The 19,890-nt window shown below is 36.6% G+C and overlaps 2 protein-coding genes across 4 annotated transcripts in view; both read left to right on the top strand.

Annotated features, from left to right (window-relative positions):
* Window positions 1–8,075, top strand: part of LOC137392173 (PH domain leucine-rich repeat-containing protein phosphatase 2-like) — a 28,273-nt gene extending 20,198 nt beyond the window's left edge. For 2 of the 3 annotated variants that reach the window (XM_068078811.1, XM_068078810.1), the window contains 10 exons: window positions 385–515; window positions 1,310–1,453; window positions 1,557–1,604; window positions 2,624–2,818; window positions 3,035–3,263; window positions 4,060–4,208; window positions 5,191–5,406; window positions 5,513–5,582; window positions 5,799–5,909; window positions 6,358–8,075. In XM_068078811.1, coding sequence (XP_067934912.1) covers window positions 385–515; window positions 1,310–1,453; window positions 1,557–1,604; window positions 2,624–2,818; window positions 3,035–3,263; window positions 4,060–4,208; window positions 5,191–5,406; window positions 5,513–5,582; window positions 5,799–5,909; window positions 6,358–7,812 — 2,748 coding nt within the window. In that variant the 3' untranslated portion in view covers window positions 7,813–8,075. The remainder of the gene's footprint in view (window positions 1–384; window positions 516–1,309; window positions 1,454–1,556; window positions 1,605–2,623; window positions 2,819–3,034; window positions 3,264–4,059; window positions 4,209–5,190; window positions 5,407–5,512; window positions 5,583–5,798; window positions 5,910–6,357) is intronic. The other variant, XM_068078812.1, reaches the window with a different exon arrangement.
* Window positions 8,076–11,053: 2,978 nt separating this feature from the next.
* On the top strand, window positions 11,054–19,555 carry LOC137390764 (synaptotagmin-7-like). The gene is made up of 10 exons (XM_068077083.1): window positions 11,054–11,170; window positions 12,715–12,751; window positions 14,198–14,460; window positions 14,579–14,696; window positions 14,929–15,102; window positions 15,310–15,518; window positions 15,607–16,071; window positions 17,614–17,725; window positions 18,389–18,527; window positions 19,345–19,555. Exons 1-10 carry the CDS (start codon window positions 11,054–11,056, stop codon window positions 19,553–19,555), a joined length of 1,845 nt encoding a protein of 614 aa, XP_067933184.1.
* The last annotated feature ends 335 nt before the right edge of the window (window positions 19,556–19,890 follow it).

Here is a 19,890-nt window from a genome sequence, read left to right as displayed (position 1 = left end):
CTTTAATTGATTAACACAGACCACTCGCAAGAGTTTGGCCATTATCTTAGGATTTGCTTTCTCTTGTGTGAATGTTTTGTAAACCACACCAAAAATTATGTTTGCTACCAGCAGAAGCTTGCGAATGCAGAGGATGTAATTGTATCACCTAATTCATTATCATAGTGGGTAAAGTCTTTATAAGTTTGAGTTGATCTCCAACATTAAGTGGAGAGATATCCAATTAACAACATCATTTTAAGACCTTGTCGGGGTAAAAGGTCTTGGCAAGGTCTGGGCTTGCAACAGTTCTGGTCAAGGACAGTGTGTTTAAGCAAGCCAGCTTTAGATTTCTAAGATTTCATTGTTTACCAGTAGACTAATAGTGACTTGTTTGAACTGCAGGTGCTGGATGTAGCTTGTAACAAGCTGTTGAGTATATCAGCCAGTGAGCTGGCTAGTAGCTCACAGCTTCACTCCCTCGATATGCAGATGACTCAGTTCTCCGTAGACAAAACACAGATGGAGGTCGTTAAGTTAGTATCTCTCTTCCTTTCTAGCAGTCCTATTGTTTCTATCTCAATAGTCAACCTTTGATGATCATTATTATTATTAATAGGTAATAATAGGTAAGAAAATATTTGATAACAAAAAAAATGATAATTATAGTAATGCTGACTATGTTGATAATATTAGTAATAATAAGAATAATAACAGTAATCTGGATTGCTAATAATCATATAATTATAGCAATAGTAATAATGATATGAAAAGCGATGGTTGAATTGGCATAATGGAGTTGGTGTAAAAATGCTGCCTGCATCACTCAAAAAGCTGGTATCAGCAATGAGCAAAATATTTTATAGAAAAAAAGTGCTGCCTAGCTAAGGTCAGATTTTGAAGTCAAAATAGGTAAAGTTATAAAAATGAGACAACCTAGTGTGCTTATTGAAACAATGAAAAAGGACTGTTGTTGCTATAGCCACTGCAACTAACTATCTCGGTGTCAAGGATAAAGAATACAGACAGTAACTAAATACAAAGACTTCGAGGTAGAGAAGCCCAAACAAATAAGGTGGTTTTTGTTGTCACTGATATTTAAAGGGATTAAATTGGTCTAATAAACTACAAAGCCATATTTATAGTACTGAAACGTCTAGTTAATTATTAAGAGTTATTAATTTATTAGAAACTTTTAAAATAATTCAAGTTTTCTATTATAATTCAAACAATGTATAACATTATATTAACTGTATAAAGAATACGCGCCATTTGGTTGTCCTTGTTGATTTTAGCAAAAGCTTGTCATATTAAGTATTAATTATTGCAGGAAAGCCAAGCAAATCAAGTCAGTCGATTCTTCAGGTGAAAACAAAGAATTATCTTCCCTTGCAACTGGCAGTGATTTGTCACTTTATAAAATGCCAAGAATCTGTCAGCTAGGATTCGCTGAAACCAGCGGCAGCAGAAACAAGTAAGTGTGAAGCAAACACTTGTTTCTCTAGTTTAATTACCTTTTAGTCAACTTGACTCATTGCTGATGATAGCTATTCATGTTCCAAATATTCTCTCACTAGCAGGCTGCTAGCTATGGGCTGCTCAGAGACAAACGGTCAGAGGAATAAGTGAGTTCTGTGTTTCTCATTTTAGACTCCTTCCTATCTTAACACAGACTTGTCAACCTTTTAGCATATTAGAACAATAATAATAATGTCTTAACAGTAGACCTTGAAATCTTTCCTAATGTCCATGTAAAAAAAATAATTTTTCCTCCATCTATCAATTATTGAGAGTTATGACCTCTTACGTGGGAAGATAGCTTCAAATTATTTTTAGCAGCTCGAAATATACCAAAGCAACAATGAGTGCTCTTTCACTACCTAAAATACCAGAAAGCTGTACATTCGTGTTACATGTGTGTGCCTTACTGACTATCTCATAAAACGTCTCCTTCTTTCAATAATGTACAAATAACTAATGTGGTGAGGAACAAAAAACTGAATGTTTGTTTGGGAGTTACTTCCCTTACAAATAGTCAAAATTAGGCTCATCTCCTGCCCACCTGACAAGACTTGTGAGCTGACCACTTTTATTGGTTAGGAAGTTAGTCTATGCAATTAAATTGCAATGTGTGGGAAGCCAAAGATTTAAGCTTCTGCTAGGGAATCCAATGGTTGACTTAATAATATATACTAATACTTGAATTCCAACCCTATATTCTTGCATAGCCTTATTAGGGGCTAGCCTCAAGCAGGAGAAAAAAATTTTTACACTCCAAAACTTGCAAGTGACTTGTTGGGGCTCTAAGACTGTAATGTAATCAGTACACTAAGTTAGCATAGTGCTTGTGCTAATTCTATGTTGACTTGAGAAGATACCTAACCCTAACATAAAATACCTAACCCTAACGTAAGATACCTAACCCTAATGTAAGATACCTAACCCTAACATAAGCTCTGCTGTTATATAAAAATGATGCATATAAATAGCCATGTAATAAAAAGTGCCAACAATATTTTTCTTAATATAATGACTGACAGTTTTTTTAATTAATACATCAAATAAATATTTAATTGCAAACAGATTTAGTCAACTTAACTCCGGATTAGACATGAATATGTAATGAGGTGTGTTTATTTTCCAGGCTCTGTGTGACAGTACTTCACCAGCTTTCCTACAAGGACAAAGATGAAGCATTGTTTGCCATGTTTGATGGTGGAAGGAATAGCGAAGTCCCAAAGATATTAAAAAAAGTCTTCCCAAGCATCCTGGCCGAGGAAATGACCTTATGCAACAAACCAAGCGTATATCTCAAATACTCGTTTCTACAGGCTCACAAGTTAGTCAAATCTTTCATATTTATTGTTGAACAAATATGGCTATTCATTATAAAAGTGCAAGGTGTTAAACTTTGGTAATGTCGTCGTAAAACTGCTAATGACATTTTAAATTGCGATATTATCGTATTCTGTCTCTACACTTGCTTTGGTTATTCTATCTTTGTTTTTTGTAATTTTTGTTTTTATATTTATGTCAAACAAATTCTTTGATGTAGGGCCTTGAAGAACGCTGGTCAGTATTTAGGCTCGTCCGCTCTCGTCTGTCATATACGACGAAGTGATGACAGCAGCAGACAATTCTACATCAACATCGCCAATTGTGGTGATGTAGCAGCAGTTCTATGTAGAGCTGGAGAGGCAATAGTGCTATCACAGTCACACACCGTTGTCGATGACCGAGAAGAGGTTTTCAGAATATTCAGATCTGATGGAATCATCACAGAGGTGGGCGAGATATTGCGTTGATTTTTGATATCGCTTTAGCTAATTTACACCTGGAAATAGTAGACAAGTTTATTTCTTGATGTGCTTTCAAATCTAAACTATTTTAACTTAAGTTCCATTAGTTGATTTAAATAGCTTATGATAAGTAGGCCTATAGAAGTATTAAAGATCAGGCTACACTGTATATCAATAAATTCCTCATATCATAAAATGCCTTTGCTTCTTTCAACTGTATTTAAGATTATATTAATTTCTTTTAATTCAATTTTAGTTAAAGTTTTATTTGCTGGTTGCAATAGAATATATCATGTATAAAGGTATTTAAGATATAAATCGATACCTCAAGCTAGCGTAAACATGCCAGTGCATTTGTCCATTGTATTAACACATTTAGTTTCAGATGATATTCGTAAAGATCTCATCTAGCGCTTTTAATCAGCTATTCTGAATGTACATGTGCAGATAATCACAACTGTTGTACACCAAAATTCTCAGGTTATGAGCTTTGTGATAATCTTGTCTTTCTTTTTTATCTCTTTTGAGGAGAGCTTAAGAATGACTCTGTGATAATTTAATAAGGTATATTTATACATGCTGCCGGTCCTGAGATTATCTGTCAAATTTTAAAATATACTCAGCAAATTTTTATTTGAAAGATGAAGTACATATGGTGTTAGAACGAAATTCATTTGTAATTAAAATCACTTTGTTGTAGTTCATTGTATTCAGAAGCTTTCCCATTACCGGCTTTGCATTAAAAAATGTAATAATGGAAATAGTTGTTTTTCTGTTGTAGGATAACAGGGTGAACGGAACAAGTGTGAGCAGCAGGGCACTGGGTAATTGCTATCTCTATCCACAGCTCATTCCAGAGCCTCATGTGATGAAGAAAACCCTGAGATCTGAGGATCAGTTCATGATCATAGCCAACAGCAGCCTTTGGAGGTAGATAACAATGTCATATGGAGGCAGCACTAGCTGCTAAATTCACCATTTCATGTACTTTCCTTTATTAGCATTATGTTTAGCTTTTTGCAAATAATAATTCTAAGTACGTGTATATAGTTAGGATCATCTCTACTTACAAGTTTTTTAACGTTCGACGTAAGATTTTAGCAAACATTTCTAATGTACAAAGTAGTTTCCAACATCCATCCAAAGAATCTCGAAACATTACAAAGTTGTAAATTGGTACATATTTACGCAGAATAATGTTAAACAGTGCTTTATACTTCCATTTTTTTGTTTTAAAATCATTGATCTCAAGAAAACTAGAGTAAAAAGTAATAACGGGGAAAAAGGGAGAAGGCAATTTTCTTTTATCATTAAATCAGCAAATAATAAAATAACAGTTGAGCAAACATTTTCTCTAAAAGATCTCTCAAGTCATTTACTAGCATGAGAAAGAAAGTAAAAGTGATACAAAGAAAAGAAAGTCAGAAAGAAAAGAAAGTCGAGAGACTGACCATGATAATTAAATATCAACTTGAAAATATCAAACAAAACACAAAAATACATGTACATATCAAGTAAGTCAAAATTTAGAATTTTCATGTAGTCTAAATTAGACTAGCCCCATATCTCTATCCACGCACCATCTGTCTCAAGTTGCCAGACTTTAATATATATAAGCAATGCAACAATAAAAATATTTTTCAATTTATTATTTGTTTATTAATTTAATCTCTTACGAATAATTTAGCTTTTTACAGTTTTACATCATATATTTTTTAATGTTATATGCAATTACCTCAAGTGTCCATCGTTATGTTTTTGAGTTGGAAATAGAATTTAAAAAGTTGTAATATATTCTTATAAGAATTTTTCCTTAAACATCCAACAGTTTTGACTTACCAAGCAAATATTGGAATAGATTAACTAAGGTTTAAATGTAGGTAGTCTAACATCATAGACTTTGTTTCTGCAGGTTTGTGTCACACAAGGAAGCCGTTGAGGAGATTCAGTACCTCGCAAATCCTGTTGTGGCTGCGAAGAGGCTGCAAGACTTGGCCCAAGGCTATGGCTGCAAGGAGAATGTTAGCGTGTTAGTCATTCAATTCAATGGCAGCGTGCCAAGCAGCGCCAGTAGCATGAGCAACCTCTCGACTGCATCTGAGGGAGTTGTCTTCCATACACTGCCCAGGTACGTGCCTCACACTTTTAACCGAAGCAAGTGTGTTAGTATTTAGCAAACGATTATTTAATTGTTGGTAGGTTCTCTATGAATACATCACTTTTATGTTTTCTAGCAACAAAGATAAAGCATTGAAGGTCAAGAAAAGGCCCATTCCTGCACCCAGAGCTGGGAGTGCCGCCAAGGTAATCTTAATTTATTTTCATCTTTTCAAGGAAAGTCTCAATTTTTCAATTGTTAGTTCCTGTCAGTTGCATCTCAGTCTTGAGAAGACGGCTACTATAGTTCCTATACTGTTCAAGTTGTGTCTCGTGTTGCAATTATTATCTATAGCAACTGCTATTTTGTGTTTACAAAGTTACAATAAATTTATAATATTATATATATTATAAAACTTGCAGCTTTCACTGAGCTCTCAGAGTTCTCTGGGAGAAATGAGTGCAAACATAGATTTAAGCTATGTCAACCTTGCTGAAGGTGATGCTGAGCGCAGTGGAGACAACTCCTCTGAAGTAAGTTGGGCTCACACCTTATTTTCGTGTATCTCCTAGCAATTCCATTGTATTTAGACATCAGTCAGCTTAAAATTAGTTAGTTTTCTTTGTCAAAAGCGTAGTCATCAAGGAGAGTAGAAAATGCAAACTATTGTTATGTCTAGGCTTGATTTTGCCTTGTGTAGTGTTGCTGTATTTAGTGTATCATTGTTTCAGAGGTGACTCGGAGGTAAATTTTCTGCCTGTTTCTCTCTGTATTACTCAATGTGGTGCTGGTTTGTATTGACTTTGCATATGCCTACTGCGGTGAAGAGCGTATTCCAGTATCAACTTATGGTTCTCTACTGTGGATCTTCTGTTTGTCAGTTTCCGTTGGTAACAGGCCATGTTGCTCTCTCTGTGGGTTTGAAGGACAAAGTCATTCGTATTATTTGAAAATGTTTCATATATTGAATCTGACTTTTAGCAAAAAGAAAGAAAAAGTTATAGCATCATGAGGCAGAAGAAGGTACAAAGCCAGCCTCGGCCTCGACCACGCCACAGCCAACCACAGATGTTTGCTGATGAGCCAGACTCCGATGTTGCCGATTACATAAATGTCTCAGAGCTCCTTATTTCGGGATCTCAGACTAGCATTGACTCTACCAATACCTGGGAGCTGACTAACGGTGGTGTACCTGTACCGAACTTCACTGATTCTACCGCTACTTTAACCGGAATGGCGAACTCCGATGTGGCTTTGGACTCATTTGAGAAGCAGCTCGTGAAGACACCGCTCTACTCCTCAGATACCAGACTCATGGAGTTTGTCGACTCGACTAGCACTCTCAACTCCTTCGACACCAATGGCGACCAGCTGTACCCGCCATTGGCTTATCCAAAAAACCGGTTGCACCAATCAGACACGAGACTCCTCAACCCTGCACATATAGAGCTCAAAAGCACCAACTACTTCACAAGGCCTCCTCTTTCTTGCAGCTCCATGGAAGAAGAGCCTGCTTCTGACTGTGGTGACTATATGTATATTCCACCTTCTGGTTATACGGATGAACTAGGTGGTGGTTCACAGTCTACACTATGCGATGCGCAATCTATATCGAACAATAGTCTTTGTTTTACTAGCGGTCGTCCCAAAAGTAGAAGAGAGAGAATTTATATTAGCGGGCAAAGTTTTCAATCTCCGGATGGTAGTTATTTTTCAATAGAAAGTGAAGAGGATGCTGGCTTTAATCTTTATGAGAACATTGCCGCACTGAGAATGGGATCCCAAATGATGTCTACGCACTATGGTTGTACTACACCCCAAGCTGATGACCTCATAATGCAATCACATGACAGCCACGAGACATCAACTCGCATTCATCAGATTTCCTTGCATGGTAGCAATACAACATCTCTTCATAGTCATTCGATGTCACCCCCTACCATTCATGCTCCATCTTTTTGCAGTCACACAACTTCACCAAATGGAAGTCATACGACTTCGTCTAGCAAGCACCCGCCGTCCTCGCCAAACGTTCACGCTCCGTCAAGTCGCAGTCACATCCTCTCAGCTCACAATAGTCAAACCAATTTAGGACATGACCTCACACCTACCAACTCAACTCATAGCCTTGGTAGTCGCCAATCAGCAGAAGCTCAATATGGCAACCATAGTCAAATATTCTATCATGATTCTAGTCTAAGACGGAGTTCGATAGATGGCGGTGAGAAAGCTGATGGTGGCGTAGCCAATCGTCGATTGGTCGAGAAAACAGGTAGCGGCAATAGATATTCCAAACTGAGTAGCTCCTCAATGGCTTCCAAGTCAATCATGACTGGCACTAACAATAACATACATCACAATAGCAATGGCAGCAGCGCCTACGGCAGCGGCTCTCTCGCTATCAGCCATGAATCAGACATTGACACTTATTTGTAAAAAATGAGAGTTCTATGTATTTGCTAGGCAGCGCGTCAGCGCACCCTCCGTTAGCCTTGCCCAGAAAAAAGAACACTATAAATATGCTTTGCGTAAATAAATTATATTTATTATGTTTTTGGCTTTTCATATCCTCTAATATTTTAAGTTTCCTAATTTTTTGTTTTTTTTAATATTATCATTTAGAAGCCTTCAACTCCGCATTTCTGTGATATAAAATCTCCAAATACGAATTCCTGCAAATACATTCATAGTAATCATGAGGTTGGGCTCGTTCAGCTGTTAAACACACTGTCAACACTGATCTCGGTTACACTCACTGTTAATAGTACATCGACTGATCACTATTCCAGTTCCTCCAGCGTCTCCTTGATATATTCAAAACTGTCTATTAATGCTTCTCATTGCTGCTTAATGCAGCTCCTCATTGGCATCAATGCAAACGTTTTATGAAATTATACGGGGGAAAAGTAACAGTCCGTGTTATCACTGCTAGAGCGCGTTGTGCACGCAGCACGTGTTGCGTGTTTACCAAGAGTGGCTATAGCATGATTTGGAAAGTCAGGTTTTCCTCCACATTCGGAGGGGAGGTAATAAAAGACATTCATTCACTAATGATGCACTTCTATCCAGGACATGTACTTGACTATGCTTTAGCACTATAGATGTCATAACTAGAGAAGTTTAAATTCAATAATATTTACAACATAAATGTATGTAATGGCTCACAATACATTTTTTACTTTCAATTAGTTATAATATAATATTAGTGAAAACTATGAATGAAATGCAAGCAAAACATAAATTTAAAGAAACATTTGAAATTAGCTGTTTATAAATTTTATGCTGATCTTATCTGACTTATGAGAGTATCTGCTGTCTTTTTCTCTTTGTTTATGCTGTTTAAAAAGACAATTGGTTTGTTTCTTTTTTCTCTCGCTGTTTAAAAAGACAATTGGCTTGAAGCTAGGGACTTCAAACAGACCTGAGCTATGTCAACCTTGCAGAGGGTGAAGCTGTGTGCAGAGGAGACAACTCCTTGGAAGTAAAACAGAGTCATGCTTTACAATACTGGGTTAAAGAGTGACAGTGCTTCTAGTCACACTCATATCATACATAGACACAGCTACCGCGTATACATGAATTGTATTTCTTGGCAATGAGGATATGATCTATAACGACTGAGTGTTGCTTAGCTATATCTGCCGCATCTTCAAATTTTTGTTGATAATGTCTAACCAGTGAGTGTTTCAGGATAAGCTAATAGTAAATTAGAAAATTACAAAAAGAACTATAAGCAGACAGCGTGATTTCAAAATGATTTGCAAAGCTAGCAGTGAAAATCCTAAGTAAACTTAACAGCGAGTAAAACTTTTATTAAAAATCCTTCAAAGATCAATAAAGAAAGGAGATTAAAAATTGTCTGAAATAGTCTCTATGCTTGATAGTTGTTTAAAAGTGTGCTTTTCTGGAGGTGATGATTAAATGCCTTTTTCATTGTTTTTAACTGAGGCTATTTAATGGGGCAAAAATGTTACCCCCTACATCTGTTGTTTTAAACTGAGGCTATTTAATGTGGCCAAAATTTTACCCCTCCCCTTACCTTCGTTGTTTGGAATGAGGCTATTTGATGTGGCCAAAATGTTACCCCCTTACCTCCATTATTTATAACTGAGGCTATTTAATGTGACCAAAATGTTACCCCCCCCCTCCTCCCCTGTTACTGACCATTTTATCTTTTCAGGTGATGCAAGATCCGCCCAGACGCACCATTGTATGCCCCGGCACACTTTCCTTTATTCCTCTTGAGCAGAGAGTGTTAAAGACTAGTATTGATCTATGATATGCTGCTGATATGCAATATCACTAAATAAATATTATGGTTAATTAATATTTCAAGTGGTAGGTAAATGTCAAGGAACAGACAAGTACTGCGTCGCTCATAGATACCTTGATTATGCATGTAAATATAGATTAGTTTCTGATGAAAAGATTGGAGAGTGGAGAAACAATACGTTAAAGGAAGCAATCATTTACAAACTTTCCATTGAAGCAACTTGTTGGAAAACTACCTGTGTGAGTTTTGCTCTTTTTTAGCTTGCGTGCATATTTAGAAAATAAAAAATATTGTCATTCTTAGCTTAACGCAAAGATTTTAAAAATGAAAATTGTCTTTTTGACACCAAGATTGGTTTTGTTAGCACTAAGTTATTACATGATGAGAGCAGATTTATATTTACATTTTAAACAAATTTTTATTGAATTGACTAAAAGCTAAATGTTCTTTATATATTCAAGTTCCTTTGACGATGTTCTTTGAAGAGAAGGCTGTATTTGTTACCATTTATACCTTCCATCTTTCAAATTCAAGCTTTGCCATTCCCATCAACAAAGCACAGGCTGTGTGGTGTTGCGACTACACAGCTTTTAAATGCTCTATTAAAATGTTATTCATATTTTTATTTCAAAATATTTGTTACATCAGGTCAAAAAATTTGTTAAATATTTTCAACCATCTAACATGTGGAGAAACTGCTTTGTCTTGTTGTTTCTGTGTCATCTGTAGTCTTTTGTAATCATATTAAAACTGAATATATAATTAGAGGGGTTGTCCTTGAGACTTGCTTATTACTGGATATACTTTTGCACAATGTTGTCCAGTTCAATGAAAAACTATAAACAAGTGTATGACCATGCTTGTGTATGTACCTGTGTGCATGTCTGCATGTTCATGTGTGTGCATATGCAAGAGTGTATTTGTGTGCTTCAGTGCATGAGTGCGCTAGTGAGTGCGTGCTTGCATGAGTGTGTGCGTGTCCGCGTGCATGTGTGTGTGCTTGCATGTGTGTAAATATATATGACATGTATACATGTATATATAAACACCAGAGTATATAAAACTCTGATGAGCTGACAATAAAATATTGTTCAATATTACCGATAAAGCTATAAAATCTATGCGCTTTCAATAAAATACTAGATGTCATTAGGATTTTCATAGTCTTTTCAAGCTTATAAAACAATTTTGTAAAACCCACAGGCTGACCTATTCCAGGTGAGCAATTTAGCACTGCTAATATTAAAATATATTATTATTGTATTATAATAATATATATTATATTATTACATTAATATAAACATAAATAAGAGATACTTAAGGAAGTTATAGCATATTATCTGTCAGAAACTTACAATATGAGAGCGGAAGTAAGCAACTCTTGTTTGTACTCTTCTAGGATTTATGGCAGTGGACCAGCAGCTACAAATGGACACACCATACAACAATAGTCTTACAGAGGGGACGCAAGGTGTAGGAGGCCGTAAACTAGCTATGGACATTCTACCGGAGGATAAAATGGTACATTTAAATATTTTATAAGGTTTTTTGTTTAAGGTACAATATGTAGTAGTTGGAGCAGGTGTGATTTGTTTTTAATATAGTGAGATAATGATGGGGTCTGCTGCAAAAGTGATCTTTTTATTATTGTAATTTGCGGTGTCTTATTTAATGTAGATGTGGAGGTATGGCGGAATCTAGGTATAATCTTATGGAGGTGTAATTTGGTATTCTTGTGATCTGATTTGGGTAGACTTTAATAAATGCATGGGGTTTAGTATGGTTGTGGTGTGATTTGAATGTAGTCTCATATAGATGTGGTAGATGTATGAATTGTTAAAGCCGTATTTTATTGTAGAACTTATCTGGTGTAAGGATAGAGGTATTGCAGTTAGATAAGTATGTGGTAAACTGTGTGAGTTCTAACCTAGGTTTGGCATGACAAGAGTTTGGTTTAGATGTGATACGGTTGTGGCATCGGGTCTGGGTCCGGTAGAGTGTGGTATGTGTTTAGTATAAATGTACGTTGGTATGGTATGAGTGTGACATGGATCTGGCATAGGTGTGGTATAGTTGTTGCATTGGGTCCAGTTTGGGTGTAGTATGAGTGTGGTATGTGTCTAATATGGAAGTGGCATTGGTATGGTATTAGTGTGATATGGGTCTGATATGGGTGTGGTATGAGTCTGGTGTGAGCCTGGTGTGAGTATGGTATGAGAGTACGGTAAAAGTCTGCTGTAGGTTAGATATACATGTAGATATAATATAGGTCTAAAATGGTTCTGGTCTAATCGTGACATGGGTTTAGAATGGGTCTGTTATATGTGAAAAATGGTATAGATATAGTATAGTTTTAGTATGGGTATGGTATGGGTGTGATGTGGGCATAATATACGTGTGAGATGGGTGAGCTGTGGGCATAGTATGGGTGTTATTGTGGATGTGATATGGGCATAGTATGGGTGTGGTATGAGTGCGATGTGGGCATAGTATGGGTGTGGTGTGGGTGTGATGTGGGCATAGTATGGGTGTTATTGTGGATATGATGTGGGCATAGTATGGGTGTGATGTGGGTGAGATGTGGGTTACACTGTTGCTCAATATAAGCTCTTAATCTTTAGCTTCAGGAGAACCTGGTTGTATTCTCTCAAAGACATCGTTTAGAATGTTTAAATACCATGGAAACACCTGAAATTCATTTAATATGTTAAGTTATCACATAAATGTTTAGTTAATACAGGCTTAAGAACTAGGCTAGCTATGCATTACTACGCAAGGCATGGGAAGGCCTCACACATTCTGTGGGCTCCTATTCACACGTTGCATAAGACACGGGACACCGTGATATTGGCACTATAAAGTAAGGGTAAATAGCGGTATTCATTATGAGTCATTCTATGGCTGGCTATTTGTGTATATATGCCAAGAAATGCGTCAAAGGCAAAATGCCAAGAATGTTTGTAAGCCGCGAACATGATAAGAAGCAAATAGTAGCGCAGATACGTGGTATTTGGAGCTTTAATGTATAAAATGAAATTAATCCAGCGGTCGTATCTTTTATGTAGGCATTCCGACTCATGCTGGAATCAAGCCAAGGGCATGGTAAGTACATAAAGACTTATAGATCTATTGTATTGATTATATTTGTTGATACTTTTTAGCATCTGCTTCTATTGTTAACCTTGCACTCGCCATACTCCTCCCACTATTTTACCTATAAACTAGCAGAAAAACCGCGCGCTGCCTGGGTTACTTCTATGAAATGAAATTCGTATGTGGTTTACTTTTCAACTTTATTCATCAATCGCATCATATTCTACAATAATTTCTAATACAATCAACAATTTCTTCTGGTTATAAAATCATAATTTTTAATGACTTAGATCAATATTTCAAAATGTGAATCTAAGACAGTACTTCATTATGGCCAATATTCTTTGTTTTTTCTCCTAATGCATAAATGAATAGATTTTTTGGATTTTCAACTCTTGAGCATCCGACATACAACTGACCTTGAGAGAAGCATGGATCTTTTAAATGTAGTCTAGCGATAGAGAGGGGTTGCCCTTGAGACTTGCTCATCACTGTATATACTTTTACACGATGTTGTCCAGTTCAATGGAAAACTATAAAGCCGACAATCTAAGATCTTCTTATATACCCTTCAAGAAACTTCTAGAAGTATCTTGAAGAATCTGAAATGAAAATTTACTTAAGAGACATGGCACAATTATTTGGATGTTCTGAAAGGAGTCTGATTAGCTCAGTTGGTTAAAGTGTCAGTGTTAAACCTGAGTGTGATTGTTTCAAACCCTGTGTTGGCTAGCATTTTTTTCATCTTTTTACGAAATCGTTTTTTTGGCCCTGACACCTTTTACGGTGGTGGCTTTAAAATCTTTTTTGCCTAAAACCTTGAGGAGTATCCAAAAAACCACACGCAATTTTTCAGAGAGACTGTTCAATTAGAAATTAGTTTTTTTATAAAAAACAGATAGACAAATTTTATATAGACAAAAAATATATCCGGAATCTAGTAATGCATACTGCGGTACTTAGAATGTTCAACACTGTTAGTAAGCAGAGTTTATCAGCTGTTACAATTCTGTTTCAAACTTGCTTCTAAATTTTTCTTCTTCCTCTAAAGTTTCTCAGTTTACGTTAAACGCTGCTGCCTATCAGCTGTATAAACAGCTTTTCCTCTCCTTTCAAATAAAATTACTATGAAAAGACACTGATGAAACAGTAAATTCAATGGCTCACATATATTCGACTATTCAACGCTGTAAGAGTACATATTACCTCTGGCGCTATGCTTTTCCTTGCTTAATAGAGCTTTATGTATATTCTAACCTATTTTCAACATCAAAAATATTATATAATGTAATTACTAACCAAAGTCGTCCACTAAATATGATTGATCTTTGTAGAAGTAGATCAGCTTCAAGCTGATTGGCTAATTTGGAATAACATTTCATGGTAAATTGTAGCAACCTCAACAGAAACATTAGTTTAAGATTGCGGACACTCAAAATTGGATGTGTTTTATAGGAATGATAGGCGTAAGAGAGTGGTTGAAAAAGCGCTTTGGTTCGCCGCTGGATCTCATGCAGGCCGTAAGCGAATCTCAAGAGGAGTTACAAAAACGTTCTTCGCGTAAAAATCTCATCACTCCAGAGTCTATCCCAGAGTTTGTAATACCATTGCCCAGCAAAAAACCGCTAAATCAAAGCATTAGCTATGGAGGCGTACAAGAGGACAACACGAGCTTTCTCAATTTGTTTCAGAACCGCAAGGCTTCTTTCTTAAAAGCGGTGAGCTCTACAGCTAATGCTTTAAACGCAATTAACTGCTGGTCTACGTGTATTTGTATTGTCTAGCGATGTACCAACCCACGCATCATTTTTTAAAGTAAACAATTATGTTTTGCAGAAGAATAGTTTGGACAGTCTGATTGGTCGAAGGATATCCACTGTTTCTAAAGAGAGTGAGAACAGCTTAGTGAGTAGAACTTGCTCGCAGTCGACGGATGACTCTAACTCGGAATCAGGTAGAAACTCTGTTCATTTTATGCGCCTTTCACAATATAGTTTTTACTAGTTGAAAAGTGTAGTCATTATCCTTTTACCACACATTAAGTTCAACTTTTATTTCACTTCAACAGTAATTTGATAGCATCAAACTTTAAAAATAAAAGCTTTGTGCAAAAAAACTATTGGGGCTGTTTTAACATTATTAGCCATAAAATTTTTTCATCTCTTTGTTGTTGTATTTTGCAACAGGAACGAACTATGACCTAAAATCTGCTGCCGCTGTCAGCTTACCTCACCTGTGCACACAGACTTCTTATGGCTTCACTACTCTGACAGAATCTCCCCACACTAGGAGGAGAGAATCTCTTCTCTTCAGTCCAGCTCGATTAGGGGAGGTCAAAAGAATTATGCAAAGTCGCGAGGGTAGGCTTCCTTGCTGTTAAGTTAGAGAGCAACAGCAAGAACTGCTTAAAGGTTATATTTCGCAGCAAAAACATAGAAAAAAACTTTAATCAGATAATTATATAATACTAGTTTGAATGAATGTAACTAGTTTTGCAGCACCTATCTAATCGACAATGCTTTTAGTTAGATTTCATTTAATATTATTACATCTTCTTCTGTTTCTAGAGATGAGAATGACAGCTTCAGAATCATCAAAGGTCTGCACTTTGAGTGTACCCAACATGATGTCTTCTAGCATCAGCATAAACAGCTTACAATCAGAAGGCTCGGTCTCACTTCTAAGCTCACCTTTCTTTCTTGGTTCACTTCCAAACCAAATATCGAAGAAAAAATACAGTCGGAGACGATCATCCTTTGTGACACCACCAGAATCGGTAGGTAGAGATTTCAGATTAACTCATTCAATTTGAGAATGTCATTTAGTAAATCAAAATAATGTCAACTGCTTGCGGGTGTTAACAGGTAAGCTTGAAGTCACACTCATCTAACAAGACACTGGCAGAAAATCAGAGTTACCAGGATCAAGCTCCACTAGGAGAGGTCAAATTATCACTAGTCTACAACCAGAGAGACTCCGAGTTGCAACTGTTTATTGTTAAGGCAGAAAACTTGGCCAAGAAAATTACAGACAAAAACCACCTAAAGATTTCTATCAAAGTCTGCATGTTTCCAGGGAAAACTCACTGTCAAGAGTCGAGGGTGTTTAAGAAGACACATCACCCATTCATTAATCAGCGATTCACATTTCCTGATATAAAAAAAGGCAGCTTTACAGGACAGCATTTGAGGCTAAGATTTTATAACCAGCGCTCTTCGAGAATGTATGAAACATTAGGAGACGTTATGTTGCCCCTCCAAAAGCTCGGACTAGAAAAAGGCGAAGAGATTAGAATGTGGAGAGATGTGGAAGCCAAGTCCAAATATCAGGTACAACTCAGTTGGCAATTTTATAAACTCTTAAGACCGTAATGAGCAAACAACTTGCAAATCTTAATATTCTTGGGCATCAGTTATAAATTAATTGTTTTACCTTGCTACTGTAAGGTAGGTTTGTATTGCATTACCTCACAGTGTAACGCCTATTCATACTCCAAACCTGTCATTCCATTTTTTTAACCAAGATCTGTTATTTCTTCATGATAGCAAAAATTAGTCAGTGGAAAATTTATTGTATAATTGCGCAGCCAGCCCTGCCTCCTCTTCACATTTCTGCATCTTCAAAGGCTTATGAAAATTATGGAAAGACAACATATAAACTGACCTTTCCAACCATAGCAATGATTTGTTGAAAGACTGCATAATTATGAACTTAAACCATGCAATAGCCTAAAGTTCTAGAAAACATCTAAAACACTTACAAAGTCTTTAAGACATTTGAAGTTTTGCATTTCATGATGCCAGAAAAACCAACAAGCCATTCTAGTCACACAAGCGCATCAAATGATTTGGGGAAATTGGTTTGTATCATAAAACAGGCTGTCCCTTTATTGATTTTTATCAAATTGTATACATGCATTTCATGCATGTAACTCAGACTATCATATCAGTCACATGACTAGAGCTGTAACTTAGACTACCATATCAGTCACATGACTAGAGCCGTAACTCAGACTATCATATCAGTCACATGACTAGAGCCGTAACTCAGACTATTATATCAGTCACATGACGAGAGCTGTAACTCGGACTATCATATCAGTCACATGACTAAACCTGTAACTCAGACTAGCATATCAGTCATATGACTAGAGCCGCAAGTCGGGCAAGGCAGTGTTTATATTCATGAGGTTTAGCTACCTGATTGAGAGATTTTCCTCAGCTGCCCGCTCCGTACCTGATCGTAATACAATGGTGACTAATTTCACTCATATATATAGATCAATCTGAATGTTTGTTTGTTGGTTCGTCGTATTTCCAGTTATAGCATTTAAAATAAGCATGCTTGAACTACTAGGAATGACAAAACTGCTTTGCACTGAAATTGATATAGGAAACACCAGTTTTGTAGACAGGCACCCTAGCCACTAAGCCACACAACCACTTTGCCATTCTATAAAGTAATTGTGGACAAACTTATTACATGTGCCAATCTGCCTGTGTACTAGAAGAAAAGCATGTGCCCAGACTTCCCCAGAATGCTATAAATATATGTATATATAGCATAAACTTAACTGAACTTATAGCACACAAAAATAAACAAACACCTTCGTTTAAAAGTTAGAATGGTGAATTTTGTATATGTTGATTAAAAATAATGAATTTTTTGTGCAAAAACCTTTGTACTATTCATACAACGCCGGACATTTGTCTAGTATAGATATATGACAGCCAACTGTCAGAACCGCCCCCAGTTGCTTATACACAAACAAATTGAGCTTACGACTTTTAGGATGTCATGGGTTTGCCTGTATTCAGCTGAATGAACAGTTGTGAGTCATTGATCATCAATCTATTCTTGATCTGTTGTAGCACCTCGGAGCCTTGACTGTCTCTGCAAAGTTTGAACCGAAGAGAGACAACTTGGACATAACGTTGGTAGAAGCGTTCGGCTTACCAAAGCCTTCATTTACTAGTCCTCCAGGTAAAAACTACTTTCTGTACATGGCTTATCATCCTAGCGCAAAAATTATTCTCATTGTCTTTAGTTTAAAAACAAATTTTGCCGATCTTGTTCACACTAAACATGGCAGACGACTGAGAACTATTTCATAGCAAAGATGAGAGGTATAGACTAGACTCTTTATAAACATTATAGCTTTCTTTATATAATTGTTGAATTTTCTGCTTTCTTGAAATTGTGCAGTTAAGGTTCTTCCTGCTTACGCTAAGGTCTAAATAGTGAGGTTGTTAGCCCTCTCCCCTCCAACAACAGGTCTAAATAGTGAGGTTGTTAGCCCTCTCCCCTCCAACAATGTTTCTGTTTGAGTTGGTGTGTAGGCCACGCATTGCACTGCCAGTCTACACAAGTCTGTAAAAGATTCACCCTTCAGTAGCTTGGGCTACAAGCCAGACAACTGATATAGAGTTTTACCATAATGTCTATAATAATGTGAAGGTTGATCGAAAGCACAGGCTAATCTCTGATGAAGCATTGCGTGCTGAAATAGTCTTTAGCAAGTTTCTATCTCCCCTCCCCCACCCTCCTCCTGAGCTACTACTTAACTTGTCAAAAGCTTGTTTAACACTCTGTTGATATGGAACTATGGTAACAGAAAGGAGTTCTGTATGCCATATTGCTTTGTAGATTGCTATGTCAAGGTTATTGTTGAGCAGGACAAGCACCCTACAGTCAAGAAGCAAACACAAACTTTGAAAAGTTCAAGCAACCCGGTGTTCAATGAAACACTCTCCTTTACAGTGTCACCAGTGTTGGAGAACCTCCGGTGAGTGGAAAATCTCAACTGCCAAAACCTAGGGAGTAGATAGCAAAACTAATGGATATTGCAATTATATTTTAGAAGTGACTATATTCTGTAGAACTAGCCCATCAAAATCACTATTTTATATTAGTCTGTATCATAATAACCCATATACTTCACCCAGTGTAATCTATATAATGAGAGCACAATGTTCCATTGCTCATCTCATAACAACTTAAGGCATCCTTCACTGATAATTTTATATAAAACTTTGTATCATCGTAGACCATGTTTTGCATCATTTAATACACTATATGTTGTATTGCCCTGTTCTGCAATATATACCATTTTGCATCTGTGTTATGTTACCAGTATAGATTCTTTGGTATATGATGTGTGCGGCTGATATCCACCGTATTATAACAGCGTAGTTTTTTTAAGCATCATATCATATGCTGTCATCTATGTGGAGAATTTTATAACTTGGTGAGCGAGCTAATGTTCTATATTGTTGTCTTATGTGGTATATAATAATGGTAATATTACACTATGCGGTTGGTCTGTCGATTTCAGCCATATTTTATTTGACATTTCATGTCTAGCTACCGATTGTGTGTAATCTATTTGTCAACGTGTGAGCTAATCAACATATATCCAATATTAAATTAAGAGCCTTGTGATGCTGACTGAGTGCTGCCAATTACAAAATTTTTATCATCAGTACCCAGAAAACCTTTGTTCACCCATTTGTACATTGATCAACCATATCCTCTGCCGTCGCATTTCAAGTCACAAGTTGCCCCAATTATTGACACTTATATGCTGGCTGTTCACTATGCAGGTACACAACGGTGACAATGCTCGTAGTGAGACCAGAGCGCCTACGGAGTGATACAACACTAGGGAAGGTAGTGTTGGGCTACAGTTCATCAACTGATGATGAATTAATACATTGGTCACAGGTTCTTAGCAGCATGTCAGCTGAGGTGGAGCATACCCATCAGCTTCAGCCTGGTAGCCAGCAAGGCATCAACTCAAAGGCCACCAACTGACTCAAATGCCCTCTGACTCATATTGCACAGCTAGCAAACACGAGGGATACCTGTTCAGAAGTGTACATATATTATATATCTTTAAGAGCAATCGACTTATTTATTCCTAGCGTAACTAAAGGCTATACTTATTTATATATTATTAATAAAAGTAAAATAAAATGCATAGAGCCAGTTCTTCGTAAAAGTGACAGACGCATTGCAGCTGTTTAAGAGTTTGTATCAATCTTATAAATACAAATATTGAGATCCCTTAATCTAAATTTTGAAAATGATAAAAAGGTGGAACAAATGGATTTTCTGTAACACATGTAGGTGATAGCTATAAGACAGGC

This window comes from Watersipora subatra, chromosome 3 (assembly GCF_963576615.1).
Source record: "Watersipora subatra chromosome 3, tzWatSuba1.1, whole genome shotgun sequence".
NCBI lineage: Eukaryota > Metazoa > Bryozoa > Gymnolaemata > Cheilostomatida > Watersiporidae > Watersipora > Watersipora subatra.
This window is presented reverse-complemented; position numbering and strand designations above follow the sequence as displayed.